Raw genomic sequence first — 24,227 nt, 5'->3', positions numbered from 1 at the left:
CCATTGCACCATATTCTGTATTACATTTGCGCTACATTGGTGCTATACCAAAATCATATCGATAAAAACTTGTGTGAGACGGTCTCACGGGTCTTATTTGCGAGACAGATCTCTTATTTGGGTTACCCATGAAAAAGTATTACTTTTATGCTAAGAGTATTACTTTTTTATTATGAATATGGGTAGGATTGACCCGTCTCACAGATTATGATCCGTGAGACGGTCTCACATAAGACTCACCCAATCATATCCAACTCATTGCATTTCGCATTACAATAGAATATCTCAAAATATTCTTTTTTATTTCACATTAATATTTATATTTCTTAATAATTATTTATAGTTTGATAATACGATAATATTTAAATCTTATAAGTTATATATTAAAATTGAAATTAATTATTTCGTATAAAAAATTAAATTATTTGAATTAATTATGTCATATAAGAAAAATTAAGCAATTTTAGAAATTTATTAAAATAATAATTTTATAAATTTTATATTTAATGAAAAACTAAGCCATTAAAATAATCTAAAACACTTTTAAATTATAAAAAATTATTAAAATAATAATTTATAAATTTAAACAATTAAAATAATCTAAAACACTTAAAAAAATAAAAAAATAATTAAAATGCATGTGGCGCAGCTACAGTGCTGCGCCACATGTGGAGTTGAAAATAGCGCAACTCTATTTCAGCGCAAATTGGAGAGTTGCGTTGGACCAATTATTTTAACGTTACAATAGGATTGACACTATTTAGTCTTAGGATTGGAGTTGGTCTAAAGGTACTCAAAGAAGCGGCTCGAGAAACCTAGCAGAGACAAAGTAGAAGACTAAGTGAAAGCAGTTGCTAGTTAGTAGGGTTGTTAGTGGAGTTGGACACTTGCCAAACCATCTGGAGGAACCTAGTGCAGAAAGAGAAAACAAGAGGAGGTCAAAGCAATTGCAATAAACGAGACATGTTGGTGTTAGTATAGCAGTTAGTGGGGGCAAGCATGTTGGTGCATCAGCTCGAGAACTTTATAGTTAAAGCAAGACATCTGGATATTTGAAATGTAGGTCGGGAATTAGAAGTTGCAATAGTAGACTAAGTCGAAGAAAAAGGGAGAAAGTGGAGAGGTAACATTGCTCCATGTTGCTCAATTTGTGAGATGACTTTTAAAAGGAACTATCATATCAAAAGAAAGAAACAAAGGCAACAGTCTCGTACATCCAACAATCAATCTGGTGAGCCTGCTCCTCAGGGTGATACTATTGATGGGATAGTCCATCAAATTGTGGATAACATTGAAAAGAACAAGCAGTCTTATGGAGGGGAAGGATCTGGCAGTATCCCAGAGTTCTGGTAGTGTCTCCTGAACACCACGACTCAGTGATCTCAAAGAAATGTCAAGAAATGGATCTGATGGTGGCTAACACTATGGGGCGCATGGAGGATGCACACCGACAACCAAGCTGAATACGGAGGACTTTTGATTGAATTGGAGATCCTCAAATATTTTTAAGCAAAAAATGTACAGCATGTACCAAGACAACAGAATTGGGAAGCTAATGAATTAGCGCAAATTGCTTCTGACCTCTAATTGTCCGAGGAACTCACACACCCAGTTGTATTGATCCAGAAGAAGAATTGTCCATCTATCGTTCAAAGGAGAATTTAGGTAGAAACTTTCAATTCGGATGTTAACTTGGCAGGTGGTTAGAGATAGGAGATGAAATAAGCTTTACAAGTTTCGGAAAGGAGGATGCCACATGGCTTGAAGGCGAGATCCCTTGTCTACGTACTATTTGGAGGAGACTTGTACAAAAAAAGAATGGACGGTTTGTTGCTACTACGATGCATAGGTTCCTCGAGGTGATGGAGATCATGAAGCAAGTGCATGAAGGGGTGTGCGGTGCTCAACAGTCGAGAATCAAAATGTGATGGCTTGTTACAAGATACAGATAATATTGGCCATCAATGTTGAATGATTGTATTAAGTACTTCAAAGGTGTCAACCATGCCAAAGGCATGGAAACATTCAAAGGGTTCATGCAGATGACATGCATGCGATCATGAAACCATGGCCATTTAGAGGGTGGACCATGGATCTAATCGGCAAGATCTACCCATCATCATCAAAAGACCACGGTTTTATAATTGTAGCAATCGACTTAATTCTCCACTAAATGGGTAGAAGTGACACCATTAAAAATATTGGAACGAAAGGACGTGATTGATTTCATCAAAGAACACATTATACATCGGTTTGGAATCTCGGAGTCTGTATTTACAGATCAAGGAACCACATTTGTGAGAGCCGAACTAAAGGATTTTGCAGCAGACTATGACACCAAAATAATCAGTTTCTCGCCTTATTATCCCCAAGCTAATGGTCAAGCAGAGGCTTATAACAAAATGTTGATCAAGATCTTGCAGAAAATGATGGGGGACAAGCCAAGAGATTGGCCTCGATTGTTATCCGAGATCATGTGGGCATATAGAGCTTCGAAAATGAGCACTACAGAAATAAGCTCTTTTGCATGAGCTTTTGGGCACGAGGTTATATTACCAATAGAAATCATGGTTCCATATCTAAAGGTAGCCATGCAAAACCAGTTAATCCAAGACTTATACAACGGTCTATGATCACAAAGTTGGAGGACCTAGATGACCTAAGGATGCAAGAGCTCAACAGCCTCTTGATTCAAAAGGAGAAAGTGGCTCGAAGTTACAACAAGAGAGTGCAGAGAAAGTTGTTTCACGAAGGAAAATTGGTGCGGAAAGTTATACTGCATCCAGAAACCAAAGACAAAGAGCTCAGAAATGGTCTTCCAATAGGGGAGGACCATTCAAAGTTTATCGTGTGTTGGAAGGAAATACATATTGGTTGACAAATATCGACGGAGAACTCCACGGAAGGTGCATCAATGGCAAGTACTTAAAACAATATGTTTTCGACTTGCAAGAAGTAACATGGCGGGGAAGCATGTGATGTTTGTTTCAATTCATGTATTTGGTTACTCGATGTTAATATAATGACCTTCTAGAACAATTTTTATGTTTTGTCTGAGTTATGGCCACGAAGTTTGAGAAATATGTATATATATATGGGCCAACAATATGCAAAGATTTTTCCTAATTTTTTAATTATGTCTAATAAAATATGTCTTTTCGGAGTTACCCAAGTCAAAATCTAACCAAGATATACAATAAAAAACACCAGAAAAAATAATTAAATAATTAATTTAAGTCTCATACGTTTACCCAATCCCAGTCCCACTTCCTACGAACCACACACATTATTCCAACCTTTATGCGATAATAAATTAATATATAAAAAATCAAATTTCAAAGCCACACCCACTTCATTGAAATTCCATATATTTCCTTAGTCTGAAATAATATATATTTTTATATATATAATCTAAGATATGTATAGTTGTTATGGTCATTTCCTCCACTTTCACTCAATCCACGTTACGCTTACTTGGAGCAACATTAGAAAATTAATTTTTTTTACAAAAAAATGCCAATTGGAATAGATATAGTGCAATCCAAATAAGTCGATCAAAAAATGTAAATGAATTTTCTTTAAACTCAGTTTATATATTAAAAATTAAAATCGATCAAGATTCTCTAAAAGTAATTATCAATTTATTTTCATATAAATCTACTCCTTTTTTTATATGTATATTTTTTTCATAATAAAAATCTAATAATAAAAGAATTTAGCAGCCGAGGCGGAGGAAACACCAATCCCCTCTATTTAAGGCAACAAGCCTTGACGACTAAATATTACCTACTATCCTACAAAATAATCCACCCAAGAAATATCTCTTCCAGTGCGTGTGACTATCTGGCGTCTTCACTCCCAATCGTATTCCATTAAATTCTCATCATCTCCGCCAATGGCCGCCGCCGTGAATGAAAATGACCGCCGCTCTAATAGGTTTTGCATCCCCAAGGATCCACTATACTGGGATGCGGCGGCGGAGTCGATGATGGGGAGCCACTTGGATGCTGTGAAGAAGATGGTGGAGGAATACAGGAAGCCGGTTGTGAAGCTAGGCAGCGAGACCCTGACTATAGCCCAGGTGGCGGCGATCGGCGCTAGGGATAATTCTGTGGCGGTGGAGCTGGCGGAGGCGGCCAGGGAGGGTGTCAAGGCTAGCAGTGACTGGGTGATGGACCGCATGAACAAAGGGACTGATACTTATGCAGTCAACACCGGTTTTGGCGCCACCTCCCACCGCCGGACGAACCAAGGCGGTGCTCTTCAGAAGGAACTCATCAGGTGTATATGATTAATATTTTTCCTAAGTTTGATTTTCGCATTTATTTTTTGAATCAATTTTTGTCTGGTTATTATTATATGCTGTCGTTTTTCCATGCATCTTTTTAGCCTTCCAAATTTGACTAGACCCTAGTTACGTTAAAATTTTATCATTTGATCCGTACGTTTTTGTTACAAAATTTCTTTATATATATTTCAACATTTTATAATATATATATATATATATATATATATATATATATATATATATATATATATAATATTTTGTTATATTGTTCACTAACCATATATATTTTATATAATCATCGATAATCATATATTACATCATTTGAAGTATATTAAAATTATATATCTTATATAAATTAAGTATGATTGATGATCAAGAAAATAATATATATATATATATATATTTATATATATATATATATATTATATATATATATATATATATATATATATATATATATATATATATATATATATATATAATAAATACGATCGTGCACGGATATAGATATTATTATTAATATTAAATTTAAATTCATAGGGGACCCAATTGAGAAATATATATTCCATAAAAGTATTTATCAAAATATAGTATGGTTAGTAAACAATTTTAAGTTAAATATCGGGATCACCTGTAAAAAAAGTCTATTTGACTCTAAAATAATTTCAAGGGCATGTAGTTAATAATACCCGGACAGTGGGATATCCAAATTTTCAAATCATATTTTTGGGGACAAAAGATCGTTATTTTTATAATGTTTCTGTCCAAAAATATATCAACATAGATCTTAATATGATTTTATCCAGCTATAATGATTTAAGTTCCAAAAAAAGACCAAATATATATTTTTATTTCTCCAAACATTGTCCTAAAGCTCCAACTCAAACATTCGTACAATGTTTCCCATAATTGAGAGAGAGTAGTAACCCTTCGCTAGACAATTCCTATGTTCCCAGCAAGCTGCGTGCAAGCTGGAAATTCATGGCTTTTTTGCTTGTATATTATCATGCTCACATGTAAATTTATAAGAAGTATTGATTATTAATCACTCGGTGGTTTTTATCCAAATATAGCCCAAGGATAAAAAACGTTTTCTTAAAATATTATCGATAAACTCCGAGAGTTAAATATATTTGCAAGTGTTTACGTACGTATATATATATTTTTATTTTTCAAATACCTTTTTTTGTTATTAAAATGATGCGTAAATAAATTGAAATATATTAGAATATATTTTTTTTTGAGTAAGAATAATTATTTTTTGAGAAACATTTTTATTTATTTATTGTATGAAGTCTAATTTAATAATCTTTTTAAAAATACTATTCTAAAAGAATCTTTGACTAGTTATTGCTACCTCATCGAGGAAAAATAAATGTGTAATATTATGATTTAATTCGAATAATTGATTAGGATTCAAATTTCGGTAAGTGATTCTTTTTTATGTATGGTCTTCTAAATTATTTGTATTGTAACAGGTTCTTGAATGCTGGAATATTTGGAAACGGAACCGAAACTTGCCACACTCTGCCACATTCAGCTACTCGAGCAGCAATGCTAGTTCGAATCAACACCCTTCTCCAAGGGTACTCCGGCATCCGGTTCGAAATCTTGGAAGCCATCACCAAATTCCTCAACACCAACATCACACCGTGCTTGCCGCTTCGTGGCACCATCACAGCCTCAGGTGATCTCGTGCCCTTATCCTACATTGCCGGGCTCTTGACTGGTCGCCCAAACTCCAAAGCGGTTGGCCCGAATGGCGAATCCTTGAATCCGGAGGAAACATTTAAACTAGCCGGAATAGATGGTGGGTTCTTCGAGTTGCAGCCTAAGGAAGGCCTGGCGCTTGTCAATGGAACGGCCGTAGGTTCTGGATTGGCCTCCATCGCCCTTTACGAGGCTAACATTCTCGGTGTGTTGTCTGAAGTTATGTCTGCGATTTTCGCCGAGGTTATGAATGGGAAGCCGGAATTCACCGACCATTTGACGCATAAGTTGAAGCATCATCCTGGCCAAATCGAGGCCGCTGCTGTGATGGAACACATTCTTGATGGAAGTGCCTATGTGAAGGCCGCTCAGAAGTTGCACGAAACAGATCCTTTGCAGAAATCCATGCCAGATAAATATGCTCTGAGAACGTCACCTCAGTGGCTCGGACCTCAAATAGAGGTCATTCGCTCCGCCACCCAGATGATCGAGAGGGAAATCAACTCGGTCAACGATAACCCATTGATTGATGTATCAAGAAACAAGTCCCTGAATGGTGGCAATTTCCAAGGTACCCCCATTGGAGTGTCGATGGATAACACGAGATTGGCCATTGCCTCGATTGGGAAGTTGATGTTTGCTCAGTTTTCGGAATTGGTTAATGATTTCTACAACAACGGGCTTCCGTCTAACCTTTCAGCTGGTGGGAGAAACCCGAGCTTGGACTATGGATTCAAGGGAGCTGAAGTTGCTATGGCTGCATACTGTTCTGAGCTTCAGTTCTTGGCAAATCCAGTCACGAACCACGTTCAGAGTACCGAGCAACACAACCAAGATGTGAACTCCTTAGGTTTGATCTCTTCACGAAAAACGGTCGAAGCATTGGATATCTTGAAACTTATGTCGTCAACATACCTTGTCGCGCTGTGCCAAGCCATTGATTTGAGGCATTTGGAGGAGAACTTGAGATTTTCTGTCAAGAATATTGTCAGCCAAGTCGCTAAAAGAACACTAACTACAGGATCCAATGAGGAGCTCCATCCATCAAGATTTTGCGAGGAGGACTTGCTTCGCATTGTGGATCGTGAGTATGTCTTCACATATATCGACGACCCCTGCAGTGCAACCTACCCATTGATGCAGAAACTCAGACAAGTTCTTTTCGACCACGCTCTGAAAAATGGTGAAAATGAGAAGAATTCCAACATGTTCATCTTCCAAAAGATCGAATCTTTCGAGGCTGAACTAAAGGCCCTACTGCCCAAAGAAGTCGAGGGTGCGAGAATCGCCCTCGAGAGTGGAAATCCAGCTATTTCCAACAAAATCGCTGAATGTAGATCATACCCATTGTACAAGTTCATTCGAGAGGAACTGGGGACTCAGTTCTTGACCGGAGAAAAAGTTACCTCCCCGGGGGAGGAGTGCGAGAAGGTGTTCACGGCAATGAGCAAGGGGCTCATTGTGGATCCATTGTTTAAATGCCTCGAGGGTTGGAATGGTGCACCACTTCCTATATGCTAGTTCCTTTTTATTTCAAGAATTCAATTTTTTTATTGTTATGTTGTCTTTTGTTGTTGGATGTTGAAGGTTGTATGCATGTGATACCATGTATAAGGTGAACGATAATATGTAAAATAATTCGAAAATCTTTAACTTGTATGGGATATACCACGTTTTCTTGAAAGAATGTGTGACACAACTTTGAAATCGAGATTCTCATTCCTATGGATCTAAAGAGGTGAATAATGTTGAAATTTAAAATGAAATTATGTTTAGCATTATTATAAAAATATGCATGGAAATCAATTTCTATTATAAATGTGGAATTAAAAAGTGATATTTCATCTTTTCATTCTACATTATACTTGTGCAGAATAGGGGAGAGATAGTAGGTATATAAATGAGCAAATCATAGATAGACAGAAGCTTAGGAGGAATTATTGTGGTATTATTTGCTTAAGATAATCGGGGCTTCGTTTTTCTCACATCTTGTTGAAAGATGTCTCGAAAATTTGGCTTACCAATTGAAACATGCGTATATTGGTTAATGGTTTAACCAAACAACAATTAAACCAATATATATTTTGGGCTATGGGCTGTTAAGATAGATTGGACTGGGCCAAGGATAATATTGTTTTTTTGTAAAACTGGTCTCTTGTTGAGTTATATAAGGGAAGAGATCAGTTGGGTGAAGTCAGTTTTTCTTTCACGATCTTCTTTTACCGATTGAAACACAATGAGAAAAAAAAGGCGAGAGACAGAAGCAGAGAAGGAAGGAGAAGTGTGGATTGATATTTTTGCAAATCGTGTATCTAGAGAATTCCTCTGTTGTAACTCTCAAACTTTTTGGAAAATCAATAAGATTGGTTGTTCTCCCGTCGTAGGTCAAATTGACCAAACCACGTAATCTATCATGTCGTTAGTTAGAATTCATTTCGCCACTCCAACTCCTTCATTTGTTATCGAGATTTAGAAGAGAACTCGATGATGTTCCTTCACTCGAATCTATCATGTGAACTTCTTCAACAAGAATTTGATATCTAATATCATTGAATCGTTGATTTCTTTTTCCAATAAAATTGTTAACAGCTGTCCGCATCGATTCTCAATCATTTTTTAAAGACACCAAAAGAATAAGTGCATGAATCTCATCATCAAAATCTTTCAATCGATGTTGACAGTAACAATCGTGCTGAACTCATTGATATGTGCAGCCACTTAAACATATTTTCCTGTCTTCAAGTTGAATGACTTTTACATGAGATATACTTTGTTATTTATTGATGGCTTCTCGTACATGTCCGATAAAATGAACATCATCTCATCTGCAGTTTTTGCATCAACCACATTATGTGTTACGTTCTTCGTTAAGGTCAGTCGTATTACCCCTAACACCTGTCAGTCAAGGAGCTCTCATGCATCATCTTCCATCTTTTCCGACTTCTTTCCTGATAGAGTTTGATGTAATATAATCTCTAATTTATAACCACTATAATGTGAAATCTGTACTGTTGAACTTGTTGATTCCAGGTTCCAATCCATCATCTCCAGCTAATCGGCTATCTAGCCTTAGCAAAAAATCTAAAAAAACCTTATCTGATGTGGAAGATAAACAAAGCTACAACCACACAGCATAGTCATAATTCTAAAAAATTATACAACAAAACTCCGATTCCAGTTTTTGAGGATTACGACAAAGTGATCACGATCATGATGATAGAAAATTACCAAAATTACGGAATAAAATAATCAACAAGAGCACAAATATTTATGTGCTTAATCCAATATAGGTTACGTCCACGGAGCTACTGCAAATCTTTATAAGAGAGAATTTTTACAAGTATTACAACAAAATACTCACCATCTCAACCCTGAATATAACTTAAAAAATATTTTTTTAACTCATACAAGAGAACTTCACGATATTAAAAAAAAAAAAAAAAAACTCTTTTATCTTCTTTTTCTTTTTCTATTTTAGGATGCTTAAAAAAGCTTCTCATGGGATGCCAACGGACGCCGTATGAATCAAAAAGCGATCATTAAAATCAAGGATTGACCACAAAAAATATATATCGATTTAGACGTATCTGCGCAATCAAACGAAATAATTTCCCCAGCTGGTGATGCATTATAGCATGCAATTTTTTTTTACTTGTTTCAATCTTTTGATTACACACACACACACACACACATGCATGTACGTATGCTTGAAGAAGATTTAAACACAAACATATAGGAAAATATTTTATTATTTTTTATGTACAAAATATACATGTAATAACTTATGGTTAAATCTATTTTTATGTTAGAAATTTTTTTATTTTTAGTTCAGACAAAAAATGTGGACTTGCCAAAATAATCGGAAGCACAAATTGACAATATATTTGATACATTTTCATTTTGAAGATGTTAGTTTCTAAAGATCGTGTCATTAACATGTTATATAATATAGTATTTGGACGGTCTTTGAGACCAACTACCTATCATTTGCCACTGATAGAAATTCAAACCATACGAATGTAACCCTTATTTACCAACGACGTATTATAATACAAACCCCAGTTTGAGACCAAATCTCGAATTCTGAAATTAATTGTAATGAACTTTACATAACTAAAAAATAAGCCATTTTTTCACATTCTTAATAACTCCAAAACCAACACAATCATTTTCAAATTCCCTATCAAAATCTACATCGGTGGCACTTTTAAATTATTTACATTGAATTTGAATATATTGTAAGTTTAAGTTTGAAAAATATTTTCAAAAAAATACTTCATAAGAGTTAAAGCTGAAAATGACTAATTTTATTTACATTTTAATTTTATCATTTGAAAGTTTTGTGTGATACCTAATATGGTATTTGCTTTAATTTTTTTAAGATAATATTTTTCTATTTTAAATACCATAGGTTTAGAGAACGTGTTTAAGTTTTCTATGCCGTCTATATGTCTTTTTTTTTTATAATTTTTCTTGAGATTTTTTAAAATTATGAAATACAGTTTATTGGATTATAATATAATAGTAAATATATTATTTGAAATCTTTTGAGTTTAATAATAGGAGATTGGAAGCCCTGTCTGATGCGAGGACCTAGTTGATGTCTATATATAGCTGATTTTTTTGTTTATTTATGGAATGTTAAAGACTGCTAAGTAATTTATTGCTATATGTATTATTGAGTTGATAAATCATTATCACTCATTTAACTATAATATATGGATGACTGACTATGATACATCATTCAGAACAATTATCATGTGTTTAGTTGACGAAAAACACTATAAACACACACACACACACACTATCAGTCTCGGATATATGTGGTATAAGCCAATGAAATGTATGTGTTCTGTATTATTATTTTTTATATTATTGTTTTAATCAAATAAAATAATCGTTTGTGAAATATCGTTCAATAAAAAAATTGTTACTAATCACGTTTTAACAATATATAGAAATGTTAGATAATTTATAAAAAAACAAGAAAATGATTGATTATAGATACATTTATAAAGATATAATTTTAGATGTTCTTGATTGATATGTCACAAATAAATTACGAATTTCTTTGCATGGATTTCGCAGTGTAATTAGCTACACTTGGGGGAATTATGATTGTATATCGAGCTGTGCTTGTGGGTCTTTGGGCCGAACGACGTACATGTTACATTGGTTGTGATTTCTGGTTCTAGTCTTTCTTTCATGATTATTACTAGTTATTCTGCACACACGATGCATGCGTGTACAATCTTTTTTATCATTATCGATTGATTAAAGTGAAATTTGAAAAATTATGGAGGGACTAAATTGATATTTGAATGGTTGAAATAAAAAAATTTTGAATGGGTGAAATATAAAAAATAAAAATAAAAGCGTGTGTTTAAATTTAAAACAAAAAACAAAAAACAAAGTGTAATATTAATATCATATAAGAGTAAAATTGGAAAAAACAAAATCGGTGTCCTCTCTAGATAGTTATTATCATGTCCTCACACTTAATAATATAGTATAGATATAGTATAGATGTTACTGATTGGACATCTTCCCGTCACTTTTCTCATGCAACAAGATTGAATAAAAACATTGAACACAAGAAGTTAGAATATCAACCCAACGATGTACAGAAAATTAAGTTTTTGTCTAGAATACATTTTTCAATTTTGGTCAATCTTATACATTGGTATGCAATTTTAACATGTTAAAAATGATAGATATCAGAACGGGTCAGTATTTCGGATTGGCCCGTTTCCCCAAATAGATGAGTTGATCAGTTAACAATTTCATTCCCAACCAAATTTTGGGTTGTGGATGGGTTGCAGGCCAACCTGTCAAATATAAGTAAAAATGATGGGTTGGCCCACCCAACTCCATCAAATAGACGAGTTGGGTTGACAATATTCCAAATCACCCAAATGACGAGCCTGTTCGACCATTTTGACAATTTTACTAAAAATAAAAATGTGATGACCATTTGGTTTTGAAACAAATTCGATGACCATTTGGTTTTGTATATATTTCTTGTGAGATAATCTCAGATTTGTCTGTCAGACATGTCAATCTTATTCATATTTAGTATAAAAATTAATATTTTTGAGATAAAAAGTAATACATTTTCATAGATGATCCAAAAAAAAGACATATTTAATAAAAATAACCTATAAAACCGTTTCACGTGAGTTTTAGTATTTTGTCTTATTTATTTACATATTGATTCATCCTATCATCATTTGAAATTCAAGTAGGGATACATCTCATTAAATTCGCCCAAGTAATTTTTTATATGTACATAATATAAGTAATTTTAACACAAAAATATTTGTCGAATATAATAATTAGGCATTTAATTACCTTATATATATATTTAAATTTTTCTTTCTAGTAAATATATATATATATATATATATATATATATATATATATATATATATATATTAAAATAATAGGAAATGAAGAGAACACATGTCGCGAGCCGTGAAGTAATTGTATCGCAATTAATTGTTGCAGAACGAACTTCAGCTCCATACGCGTCTCTAAATTTCTCTCTTTGATCAGAAACTTGAACACCTAGCATGTAAATTATATAAAAATACCAAGATGAACCCAAAAATAGATGATTAAATAAAATATTAGACTTTGCATTATTATTCAGATACAATAAATATAAAGGGGGCCACCACACAAATCTTTTAATAAAACTCTTATTTATTTTAATGTTATTTTTAGAAATTTATTATGTAGTTTTTCATGCCAAAAGAATATTAAAAAATAATACACGTAAAAAAATATTTTCCCAATTAAACCTACAGTTACTAATTAAAATGTTGCACATTAATTTATTTTATTTTTTATTTAAATAAACAATATTTAATTTAAATATTATTAAATTAATATTTTAAACAAAGTCTAATTAAATATTATGAAAAACAATTTCGTGTGTGTGTGTGTGTGTTAATTAATCTATTTATACAAAAATTCGACATAAAGTGACATGTCAAGTACATTTATTTATTTTTTCATTAACAAAATAAGACAGGGGATATCGATTTGATTATAAGAACAATAATATATTTTAATACTTTGGGTTTCTGTTATAATAGACATTTAAAAAACTTAACTATATTATATTATGTAATAATATAATACAACATTAGTTTGTTTTTGATGAATTATATGATATAATAAACATCAAAAAATTTAATTTGAAGATCGATTCAATCTAATTTCAAAGTATTTAAAAAAAATTGACGATCTAATTAATTCAATGGTTGGAACGTTGACTTCAAATTTTTATAAAATAATATTAAATTATAAAACATAACGAAAATAAATTTAACGACCGATATTACTAACTTCAGTATCAAATTACTAATTTCGGTTACAAATCCTCGTTTCTTTTGTAGTGGTTCGAATATAATCACAAGAGGATTTTGAAATGACGATGAAAGTTCGAAGCAAAAATAATTAAATAGGAGAATGTTGGATTGAAACTTCAGAAAATAAAATAAATATAAGAAGACAGTCTAAAAATATTTATAGAAAACTTCACCGGAGAAAATTCTCACGAATTCCACTTGTTGGGTCTTACTGAAATCAATACAAATTTTCATATTGGGAAGGAAATCACTATGAATTTTCACTGCAATTGCTACCTATCCTGTTCAGGTGTCGCTACATATATTAATGACGACAAGGCTCACCTTTTGTTGACGATTATGCAGAAGTAAAAGCGATAATGACATGCTAAAGATATATAGAAGGAAATTAATATTCATCTTATAATTTAATTTGCATATTTATTTTAGGTTTTGATAATTCAAGTAGTCAAAATTAGATCTTGATCGCGCAGTAAGTTTATTTTGTTTTTAATTCTGGTTCACCGGAGTGATACTTTGTGGGGCCCTTAGCTCCTAATCGTTATTACAATGCACTCTGATTAGGGTTAACTAATTACAGCGAAAAACGAGTTTAAATTTTCTTTACAATGAGCCCATATCATTTTAATTGAATACTAAAAATAGTATTTCATCACACATCATAAACATGCCCACACGTAATCAAAACCAATCACATACAAACATCTCATATTCTCGGGACATGCCCCGGTATATAGATACATATACATATATACTGAGAACAAGACATAAACATAAAACCTCAGCCCAAGTTGTGGCTCCCTCCAGAAGTACCCTCTCCGGTCTCCTGATATCCTGGAGTACCTGCTATTGTCCACACACAAAGACAACAACAGCCCCCTTGGGGGTGAGCAAAGCTCCGTATGGAACAACCAATCATATATCACTGATATCTAAACAATGATATATAGTATGCAATGCATGTATGTCGTGGAGGTATATGTTCAAATGCTCATCCACTGAGCACATGTCAGAATCAAACGAATCACTATCAAATCAATGCTCGAGCTGGCACACCGACCTCAATAAGGGATACTCGTATGATAGCGTCGACAAAGCGCCATCAAATCCCAAATCTCATATCCAATCATTGGGGCCACAAATGTCTATGCTTTACGGGTCATATAATACCAGCATAGCAATTGTGTTCACAAACCCCAGAATCCAATCAAATCATATCAGGGTATCCAAGGATCATAGCTCAACGTGCATGTCATGTAACGATGTATGCATCAAATGATCTGTGTTAACATAACATTTATTTTATACATCGATATCTCAATCTCAATGTCATGTATGCCACATAAATCAACAAATAGACATATAGACACATATTCTCAATCCAATCAATCAAATCATTCCAACATATATCATATAATACAGATACCTGTCGTATGTTATCCGGTCGCAACATACCTCAATTATTCGTTTCTAGTTGATGTAGCCTGAAGATATTGATATTACACTTTATCTACATCAATAACATACTCATTCCAATCAATAACATACTCCAAAATCATTAATATGAGTTTCAAATATCGTTTGAAACTCCAAAAATTCATATCAAATCCAATCATATCATAATAAAATTCTGACTTTGAATACGAGTTTATTGTCGGTTATTCTACTACATATATAACCGACAAATAATTCTTCAATCTCAATCCAACAATTAAAATTCCCTAATTATAATAAATCAGGAATAATTCAAAATAACATCACTATAATCATCTCTTCTTCGTTAAAATCATACATTATTCAACAATCTTCGATTCCAATATGATTTAACAATTTATCGGATTTATTCCAAAAATCGACGAATTTCAAACATCACCAAAAATATAAAATTTATACCTCAAATCGAAGACCTCGTGTCAAAGATTCTAGATCTGAAGTCGATCCGTCGATTGAATAAACCGATAAGTCACACGATCGAAAAGAAAATCGAAATCTCTCCCCTCTCCTCCTCTCACCTCTGTCGCACGAAAGCTTGTACGGTTTCAATTCCACCGTCTCAATTTTATTATTTTTTAATTTTTTTATATTTTTTAATATTATATTATATTAATAATAATAATATAATATAATCTATAATATAATATAATATAATATAATATATACTATTTAACATTTTAACATCGATATATCTCTTCGGATCAGTCAAACGATCAAATTTTCCAAAACTCAAAACATGAACTTCTATATCTTTTAGTTTTCTACGTCATTTCCAAATCTCAAATCATTTGGGCTTCATATGAAAAAGATATATCACTCTTTACCATTTTACCCTTAAAATTAATTCATTATTTTTCAACTTATTTACGAAAATGCCATCAAAATAAATTGAATATTTTTCAACTTATGTACCAAAATGCCATCTAAGCTATTTAATCTCGAGGTCTCACATACTTTGCACAGAAAAATACGACTTTCGTGTGGGAAAATACTAACATAAAACAAATTTGGTAAACTCAAACTCAAACTCAAATTAGCATATGTTCGAACAGAGAATTGTGAATCAAAGCTCTGCCAGTAGATTCATTTGATACCTAGTGAATTGCTGGAAGATGCATAAACGAAAAAGGAAACATGTTAACGATGATATGGGATAATTTTTTTTTTTTTTTTAAATGAAAGAAAGAAAAAATAAGTGCATGATATCCCACACTTACCAGTCTTATTTAAATATTTTGACCAATTATATATATATTAAAAAAAAAACTGAATAATCTAACTTTCTGATGGGTTATAAAGTTAGGTTATAAAGTTAGGTGTACTGACTCAACCCTCTGCTATATTTAAATTTCAAACAAATTAAGGTGTCATTATCAATATTATAGAGAAAAAAAAAAGTGATGCACGTTATTGTTGTAATCTTCCGAAACTTTACCAGCATCCCACCTAGTTGTGTAACCCACGATTTTAGTCTGCCAGTCTTCCATGTGATGTACGTTTCTTGGTGTAACTTGCTTCGAAATGAGCATATATTTAGTTTCTTCAAGTATTTTTTTCAAGTTAGTGGGAGCCACGAGTTCATAATATATATAATTTTGATATGTTACTCATTAGTTGTCCAACACCTCTGAGACGGACATCATCGCAAGATGTTCGTGGAAACATAGTGTCTTGTTTAATTGTCTGTAAGAAATCTATGTTACATTTTTAATAAGCTTTATTGGAAAATCTACAAATGTTCGTGGAAACATAGTGTCTTGTTTAATTGTCTGTAAGAAATCTATGTTACATTTTTAATAAGCTTTATTGGAAAATCTACAAATGTGAACAAGTAGCAATAAAAGTATATATGAAGCGCCTATCGTTCCGGACAGATAAACTAGAAAATCGATTTACGGGAAAATATATAGTTTTAATTATTTAAAAAATATAAATAGAGTAATGATCTAAACGCAAAAAATATTAATATATATTTGAAAGAGTTCTGACAAGAAGATGCTTATATAGCTTGATAAAACGACGTAAATTCTAAAAAATTATATGATATTCAACGTAAAGTTAATCAAAGAGATTAATCGGGCAAAACTTGGGTGCAAACGAGTCGAGTATCATAGCACTCTGACTCGATTTAAATTTTGTGAGTTCGACTCGAATTCGATTGAGCTCGACTCTGTGAAAATATCGAGTTACTCGAGCTCGAAAAGCCCGATAATTTTTCTAGTATAATTTTAAAATTTAAATTTAATATACACAACTCATCGAGTAGTTAGCGAGCTACTCGAATAGAAAGAATTAAAACTTAAACTCAACTCGAGTGAAAGGTCGAGCTGCTCAAGCTTGATCAAATCTAGTTCGAGTCGAGTTTTTACCTAGTCGATTACGAGCTACTCACGATAGCTTGACTCAATTATTCCCCTAAACAAGTCATTTGCACTTTGCTATGACAACGTAAATGTAACATTCCCACTACTTTGGCTCAGGAAAACTCATTCAGTAGATATCAGAAGTATTTCAATCTATTTATTTACTATTATTGTTATTATTTATCATAGAAGAATTTCAATTTAGTGAAAAGATAAGTGTCATGAAAAACATTTTATTAGGGGAATTTTAATTCAATGAACAAGCTGTAAACTGAAGTAGCAGACTCCAACAAGATTATCAGGATTGGATTGCCTTCCCAAATCCCAACTAACATCCAACAAGTCCTCATTCCGCAAACTCGATTTCTTCGTTAATTTCTCATTCACCCAATATTAGTTTTCCAAAAATTCAACATAAAACGATAATTTTTTTTGCGATAGTGTCAATAATATTAGAAATTCATTTATATATATATATAATTATATATATATATATATAAATGAATTTCTAATATTATTGACACTAATGTGAAACGAAATAATATAGCTATAAGGATCAAGTCTTTCGTGTGTATAAGGAAGGGAAATTATACACAAATTTCATAAGAAGAAAAGTGGCAAATAATTCACAATAGTTTTTACTAAGCAATTACGAAACAAAAGAAAGTGGAGGAAAGTTTGACCATTAGTCAGAGCCTTCATATACTGGTCAGCTTAGTCAAAGCAACCGCAGAAGTTTATTTATTTTATATTTTATTATTATCATTCGAAATTGAATAAAGTTTGTCCACACTTCACATGTAGTGATAAAAAATAATTAAAACGAAATTATTGTCTATGTATGTGAAACGACAATAATAATAATTATTATCATAAATTAATCGAGCTAAAAAAAATTTCCTTCTAAGTTAAAGTTTTGATTTAGGGTAGTATTTTGTTGATTGCTACATTATATTAATAATTTTTTGAAATTATTCTACTTCGCTACAAAAGTGTTAAATACATGGAAGCTACCACATGATTATGTAAGAGTCTCATGGATTCTCTTCAATCGTTTAGACGGCAATGTGAACATCGCTTTTCAAATGATGTGTTGATTATGTAGGAACTGCATCTAGATTCTCCATAACTAAAAATACTTCGTTTTTCACGAGTTATGTGTTGTTGTAAGTAATGTCCGTTTTTCACGTTAGTTATAAATTTATATTCCAAATAATTTATAACGATTATAATTAACTCATATAGCAATTCAGATTAAGCATTTCTTTTAAGAATAATCTCGGAGGCAACGCATGTGTAAATTGAAATACACATTTTTCATGCTATCTATGTTCTAGTTTCGAGTGAAGCTCCAATTTTTTTATACTTATTTATAATAACTGTCACCCCATCTCATAATCAAATCATTTAAACCAAACAAAATCTTCCTAAATATTATACGAGAGTACTACAATTCATATGGAAAATACGACTTTTTCCTTATTATCTAATTTAATGGTATTTATAATATATAAGAAAAGATCGTGCTTTTTTTTAAAAATAATGTCTGATAGAATATGTCATGTCTCCGAAATGAATGTCCCCAGGTCAAAATCTCTTGATCATCAACCCGAGAAATACAATAAAAAACAGCAGAATAAATAATTAAATAAATAATTTAAGTCTCCTACGTTTAGCCAATCCCATTCCCACTTCCTACCAACCACACCACATTATCCCAACGTTTATGTGATAAAAAATTAAATTAATATATAAAAAACAAATTTCAAATCCACACCCACTTCCTCAAATCTGCACCATCCAAACATACCAAACCAACGACCCAGATCAATACTCAACAAACCCTTCACATATGACTTGCTGCCCCACTCTTTCCTCTCATGCCAAAATCCACCTACCAAAACCCGTACGTTTAATATTGCACACGACGCTTACGAGACAAATTCTATAAAATTTAATATATTTCCTTTGTCTGATATAATATATATTTATATATATTAAATTCTAAGATTGGTTGGTAAGAATATATATATTATGATGTATCGTTGTTATGGTTATTTCCTCCACTTTCACTCAATCCAATTTACGCTTACTTTTATGATCAACATTAGAGAATTAATTTAAAAAAAATGCAAATTGGAATAAATATAGTATAATCGAAATATGTCAATCAAAAAATGTAGATGAATTTTCCTTATATTAGGTTTATATATTAAAAATTACACAAATTTTGGAGAGATTGTTTCACAAATCAATTTTATAATACTGATATTTTATTTGGATTATAAATATTATTTTTATGTCAAAATTATTATTTTTTATTTATAAATATAAATAAAATTAACATATATTACGAATATATATAACATCGTCACACACAAAATTTAATCAATAATAATAATATAATAGAATAATTTAGTGGCCGAGGCAGAGGCAACACGAATCCCCTCTATTTAAGGCCACAGGCTTTGCCAACTACACTTCACCAACTCTCCCAACAAAACAATCCACCCAAGAAATCTTTCTTCCAGTGCGTGTGACAAACTGGTGTTTTCTCTCCCAACCGTCTTCCATTAAATTCTCATAATCTCCGCCAATGGCCGCCGCCATGAAGGAAAATTGCCACCACTCTAACGGGTTTTGCATCCCCAAGGATCCATTGAACTGGGGTGCGGCGGCGGAGTCGATGATGGGGAGCCACCTGGATGCTGTGAAGAAGATGGTGGAGGAGCACAGGAAGCCGATTGTGAAGCTCGGCGGCGAGACCCTGACGATAGCCCAGGTGGCAGCGATCGCCGCCAGGGATAATGCTGTGGCGGTGGAGCTGGCGGAGGCGGCCAGAGAGGGTGTCAAGGCTAGCAGTGACTGGGTGATGGACAGCATGAACAAAGGGACTGATAGTTATGGAGTCACCACCGGTTTTGGCGCCACCTCCCACCGTCGGACGAAGCAAGGCGGTGCTCTTCAGAAGGAACTCATAAGGTATATACGATTAATATTTTTCGTAAGTTTGATTTTCGCATTTATTTTTTGAATTGCCTGGTTATTATTATTTGCTGTCGTTTTTCCATCTCTCTTAACCTTCCAAATTTGACTTAGATTCTAGTCATGTTAAAATGATCCATACCATTTTGGTTAAAAAAAAATTCTTTATATATATTTCAACATTTTGTATTGTATATATATATATTTCAACATTTTGTGTGTATATATATATATATAGATGGAGCTATATATATTCCATAAAAGTATTTATCAAAATATATTATGATTAGTAAACAATTTTATGCTGTTAAAGACAACTTCGGTAGGGGGGGATCACTTGTAAATAAAATCTATTTGACTCCAAAATAATTTGAAGGTGAGAAACGAGGTGTAAACCTCTGGCATGTAGTTAATAATACCCGGACAGTGGGATATGCAAATTTTCAAATCATATTTTTGGGGACAAAAGATAATTATTTAGATTATATTTCTGCCCAAGTATATATCAACATAGATTTTAATATGATTTTATCCGGCTATAATGATCTAAGTTCCAAAATAAGGCCAAATATATATTTTTATTTCTCCAAACATTGTCCTAAAGCTCCAACTCAAACAGTTTTACATGGTTCCCATAATTGAGCAAGTGTAGTAACCCTTCGCTAGACAATTCCTCTGTTCCTTGTCAACCTGCAAGCTGGCCGGTGATATTTAATTTTTTTTCGAATTATTTATAATATAATATTTTATGTTTAATTATTTCAAGTGACAGATCGGCCACTGCTGGAAATTTATGGCTTTTTTGCTTTTATATTGTCATGCTTATATGTATATTTATAAGAAGTATTGATTATTAATCACTCGGTGGTTTTATCCAAATATAGCCCAAGGAAAAGAGATTTTCTTAAAATATTATCGATAAACTCAAAGAGTTAAAACATACTAGTATTTACGTATGGATAATATATTTTTATTTTTCCAATGCATTTTTTGTTATCATAATGATGCATAGAAAATATTATTACTGCGGCTGTAGTTTTTTAGTTCCTGCAGAGCATGGAGAGATGATCAATTATTTTTTGAGAAACATGTTTATTTATTGTATGAAGTCTAATTTAATAATCTTTTTAAAAATATTATTCTAAAAGAATCTTTGACTAGTTATTGTTATCTCATCGAGGAAAAAATAGAAGTGTAATATTATGGTTTAATTAGAATAATTGATTAGGATTCAAATTTTGGTAAGCAAATCTTTTTTATGGTCTTGTAAATCATCTGTATTGTAACAGGTTCTTGAATGCTGGAATTTTTGGACACGGAACCTGAAACTTGCCACACTCTGCCACATTCAGCTACTCGAGCAGCCATGCTAGTTCGAATCAACACCCTTCTCCAAGGGTACTCCGGCATCCGGTTCGAAATCTTGGAAGCAATCACCAAATTCCTGAACACCAACATCACACCGTGCTTGCCGCTTCGTGGCACCATCACATGCCTCAGGTGATCTCGTGCCCTTATCCTACATTGCCGGGCTCTTGACTGGTCGCCCAAACTCCAAAGCGGTTGGCCCGAATGGCGAATCCTTGAATCCGGAGGAAGCATTTAAACTAGCCGGAATAGATGGTGGGTTCTTCGAGTTGCAGCCTAAGGAAGGCCTGGCGCTTGTCAATGGAACGGCTGTAGGTTCTGGACTGGCCTCCATCGCCCTTTACGAGGCTAACATTCTTGGTGTGTTGTCTGAAGTTATGTCTGCGATTTTCGCCGAGGTTATGAATGGGAAGCCGGAATTCACCGACCATTTGACGCATAAGTTGAAGCATCATCCTGGCCAAATCGAGGCCGCTGCTGTGATGGAACACATTCTTGATGGAAGTGCCTATGTGAAGGCCGCTCAGAAGTTGCACGAAACAGATCCTTTGCAGAAACCCAAGCAAGATAGATATGCTCTCAGAACGTCACCTCAGTGGCTCGGACCTCAAATAGAGGTCATTCGCTCCGCCACCAAGATGATCGAGAGGGAAATCAACTCGGTCAACGATAACCCATTGATTGATGTATCAAGAAACAAAGCCTTGCATGGTGGCAATTTCCAAGGTACCCCCATTGGAGTGTCGATGGATAACACCAGATTGGCCAGTTGCTTCGATTGGGAAGTTGATGTTTGCTCAGTTTTCGGAATTGGTTAATGATTTCTACAACAATGGGCTTCCTTCTAACCTTTCTGGTGGGAGAAACCCGAGCTTGGACTATGGATTCAAGGGAGCTGAAATTGCTATGGCTGCATACTGTTCTGAGCTTCAGTTCTTGGCAAATCCAGTCACGAACCACGTTCAAAGTGCCGAGCAACACAACCAAGATGTGAACTCCTTAGGTTTGATATCTTCACGAAAAACGGTTGAAGCATTGGATATCTTAAAACTCATGTTGTCAACGTACCTAATCGCGCTGTGTCAAGCCATTGATTTGAGGCATTTGGAGGAGAACTTGAGATTTTCTGTCAAGAATATTGTCAGCCAAGTCGCTAAAAGAACACTAACTACAGGATCCAATGGGGAGCTTCATCCATCAAGATTTTGCGAGAAGGACTTGCTTCGCATAGTGGATCGTGAGTATGTCTTCACATATATCGACGACCCCTGCAGCGCAACCTACCCATTGATGCAGAAACTCAGACAAGTTCTTGTCGACCACGCACTGAAAAACGGCGAAAATGAGAAGAATTCAAACATGTCCATCTTCCAAAAGATCGAATCTTTCGAGGATGAACTGAAGGCCCTACTGCCCAAAGAAGTCGAGGGCGCGAGAATCGCCCTTGAGAGTGGAAATCCGGCTATTCCCAACAGAATCACTGAATGTAGATCATACCCATTGTACAAGTTCATTCGAGGGGAACTGGGGACTCAGTTCTTGACCGGAGAAAAGATTACCTCCCCGGGGGAGGAGTGCGAGAAGGTGTTCACGGCAATGAGCAAGGGGCTCATTGTGGATCCTTTGTTTAAATGCCTTGAGGGTTGGAATGGTGCACCACTTCCTATATGCTAGTTCCTTTTTATTTCAAGAATTCAAATTTTTTTTTTGGTTATGTTGTCTCTTGTTGTTGGATGTAAAAGGTTGTATCCATGTATAAGGCGAACGATAATATGGAACAAATTGGAAAATCTTTAGTTATTATTGATATATACCACATTTTCTTGAAAGAATGTGCGACACAACTTTGGAATCGAGATTTGTCATTCTTATGGATCTAAAGGGGTGAACAATATTGTAATTAACTATGAAATTATGTATAATATTATTATTATAAAAATGCATGGAAGTAAATTTCTATTATAAATGTCGAATTAAAGAATTGCTAATTCATCTTTTCACTCTAAATTTTTCTTCTCGTGCAGAATAGGGAAGAGATAATAGGTATATAAAGAGTGGATTTCATGTGTGACCGTCTCACGGATTATAATCTGTGAGACGGGTCAACCCTACCCATATTTACAATAAAAAGTAATACTCTTAGCATAAAAAGTAATACTTTTTCATGGGTGACCCAAATAAGAGATCTGTCTCACAAATACAACCCGTGAGATCGTCTCACACAAGTTTTTGCCGTATATAAATGAGCAAATGATAGACAGACAGAAGCTTAGAAGGAATTATTGTGGTATTATTACTTGAGATAATCGGAGCTCCATTTCAAAATATTTGATCAAATCTTTCTCACGTCTCGATTAGAAAATCTCATTTAAGTCAATATGTACTTGTACATTTCGATATTTATGATTTATGTAGACTATTTACAAGTTATGTCCATAAAAAAGAACTCATCCGACTAGTCATAATAGTCGTTCGGATAGAATACATTACATAGTCTAGACATTGGCGACTCGATTGGACATTGAAAAACACTTCGACAAATTGGGTATGCCATATCCCACCCCAGCAGCCAGAGACTGTTATCTATACTATAATATTAAGTTTAAGAAAGATAGAGTTACTAATTTTTGATGTCATGGTGGT

The 24,227-nt window shown here is 33.5% G+C and overlaps 1 protein-coding gene and 1 pseudogene across 2 annotated transcripts; both read left to right on the top strand.

Annotated features, from left to right (window-relative positions):
• Positions 1–3,757: 3,757 nt before the first annotated feature.
• On the top strand, positions 3,758–23,576 carry LOC140839823 (phenylalanine ammonia-lyase-like). 2 transcript variants are annotated; one of them, XR_012119801.1, is made up of 3 exons: positions 3,758–4,281; positions 5,767–7,585; positions 23,345–23,576. XR_012119801.1 is itself a non-coding variant. In XM_073206781.1 (2 exons), exons 1-2 carry the CDS (start codon positions 3,896–3,898, stop codon positions 7,517–7,519), a joined length of 2,139 nt encoding a protein of 712 aa, XP_073062882.1. In that variant the 5' UTR covers positions 3,758–3,895; the 3' UTR covers positions 7,520–7,657. The 2 variants fall into 2 exon arrangements, 1 of the variants encoding a protein (XP_073062882.1); XM_073206781.1 differs by lacking the exon at positions 23,345–23,576 and having other exon boundaries at positions 5,767–7,657.
• LOC140839824 (phenylalanine ammonia-lyase-like) lies at positions 19,706–23,576 on the top strand (annotated as a pseudogene).
• Positions 23,577–24,227: the final 651 nt, after the last annotated feature.

Source organism: Primulina eburnea, chromosome 8 (genome assembly GCF_022965805.1).
Source record: "Primulina eburnea isolate SZY01 chromosome 8, ASM2296580v1, whole genome shotgun sequence".
Classification (NCBI taxonomy): domain Eukaryota; kingdom Viridiplantae; phylum Streptophyta; class Magnoliopsida; order Lamiales; family Gesneriaceae; genus Primulina; species Primulina eburnea.
This window is presented reverse-complemented; position numbering and strand designations above follow the sequence as displayed.

Bases quoted from the DNA above. Each gene is read 5' to 3' on its own strand.
- LOC140839823 (XM_073206781.1), top strand. From the start codon at position 3,896: ATGGCCGCCGCCGTGAATGAAAATGACCGCCGCTCTAATAGGTTTTGC. The intron at 4,282-5,766 runs GTGTATATGATT...GTATTGTAACAG, and splicing joins CTTCAGAAGGAACTCATCAG to GTTCTTGAATGCTGGAATAT.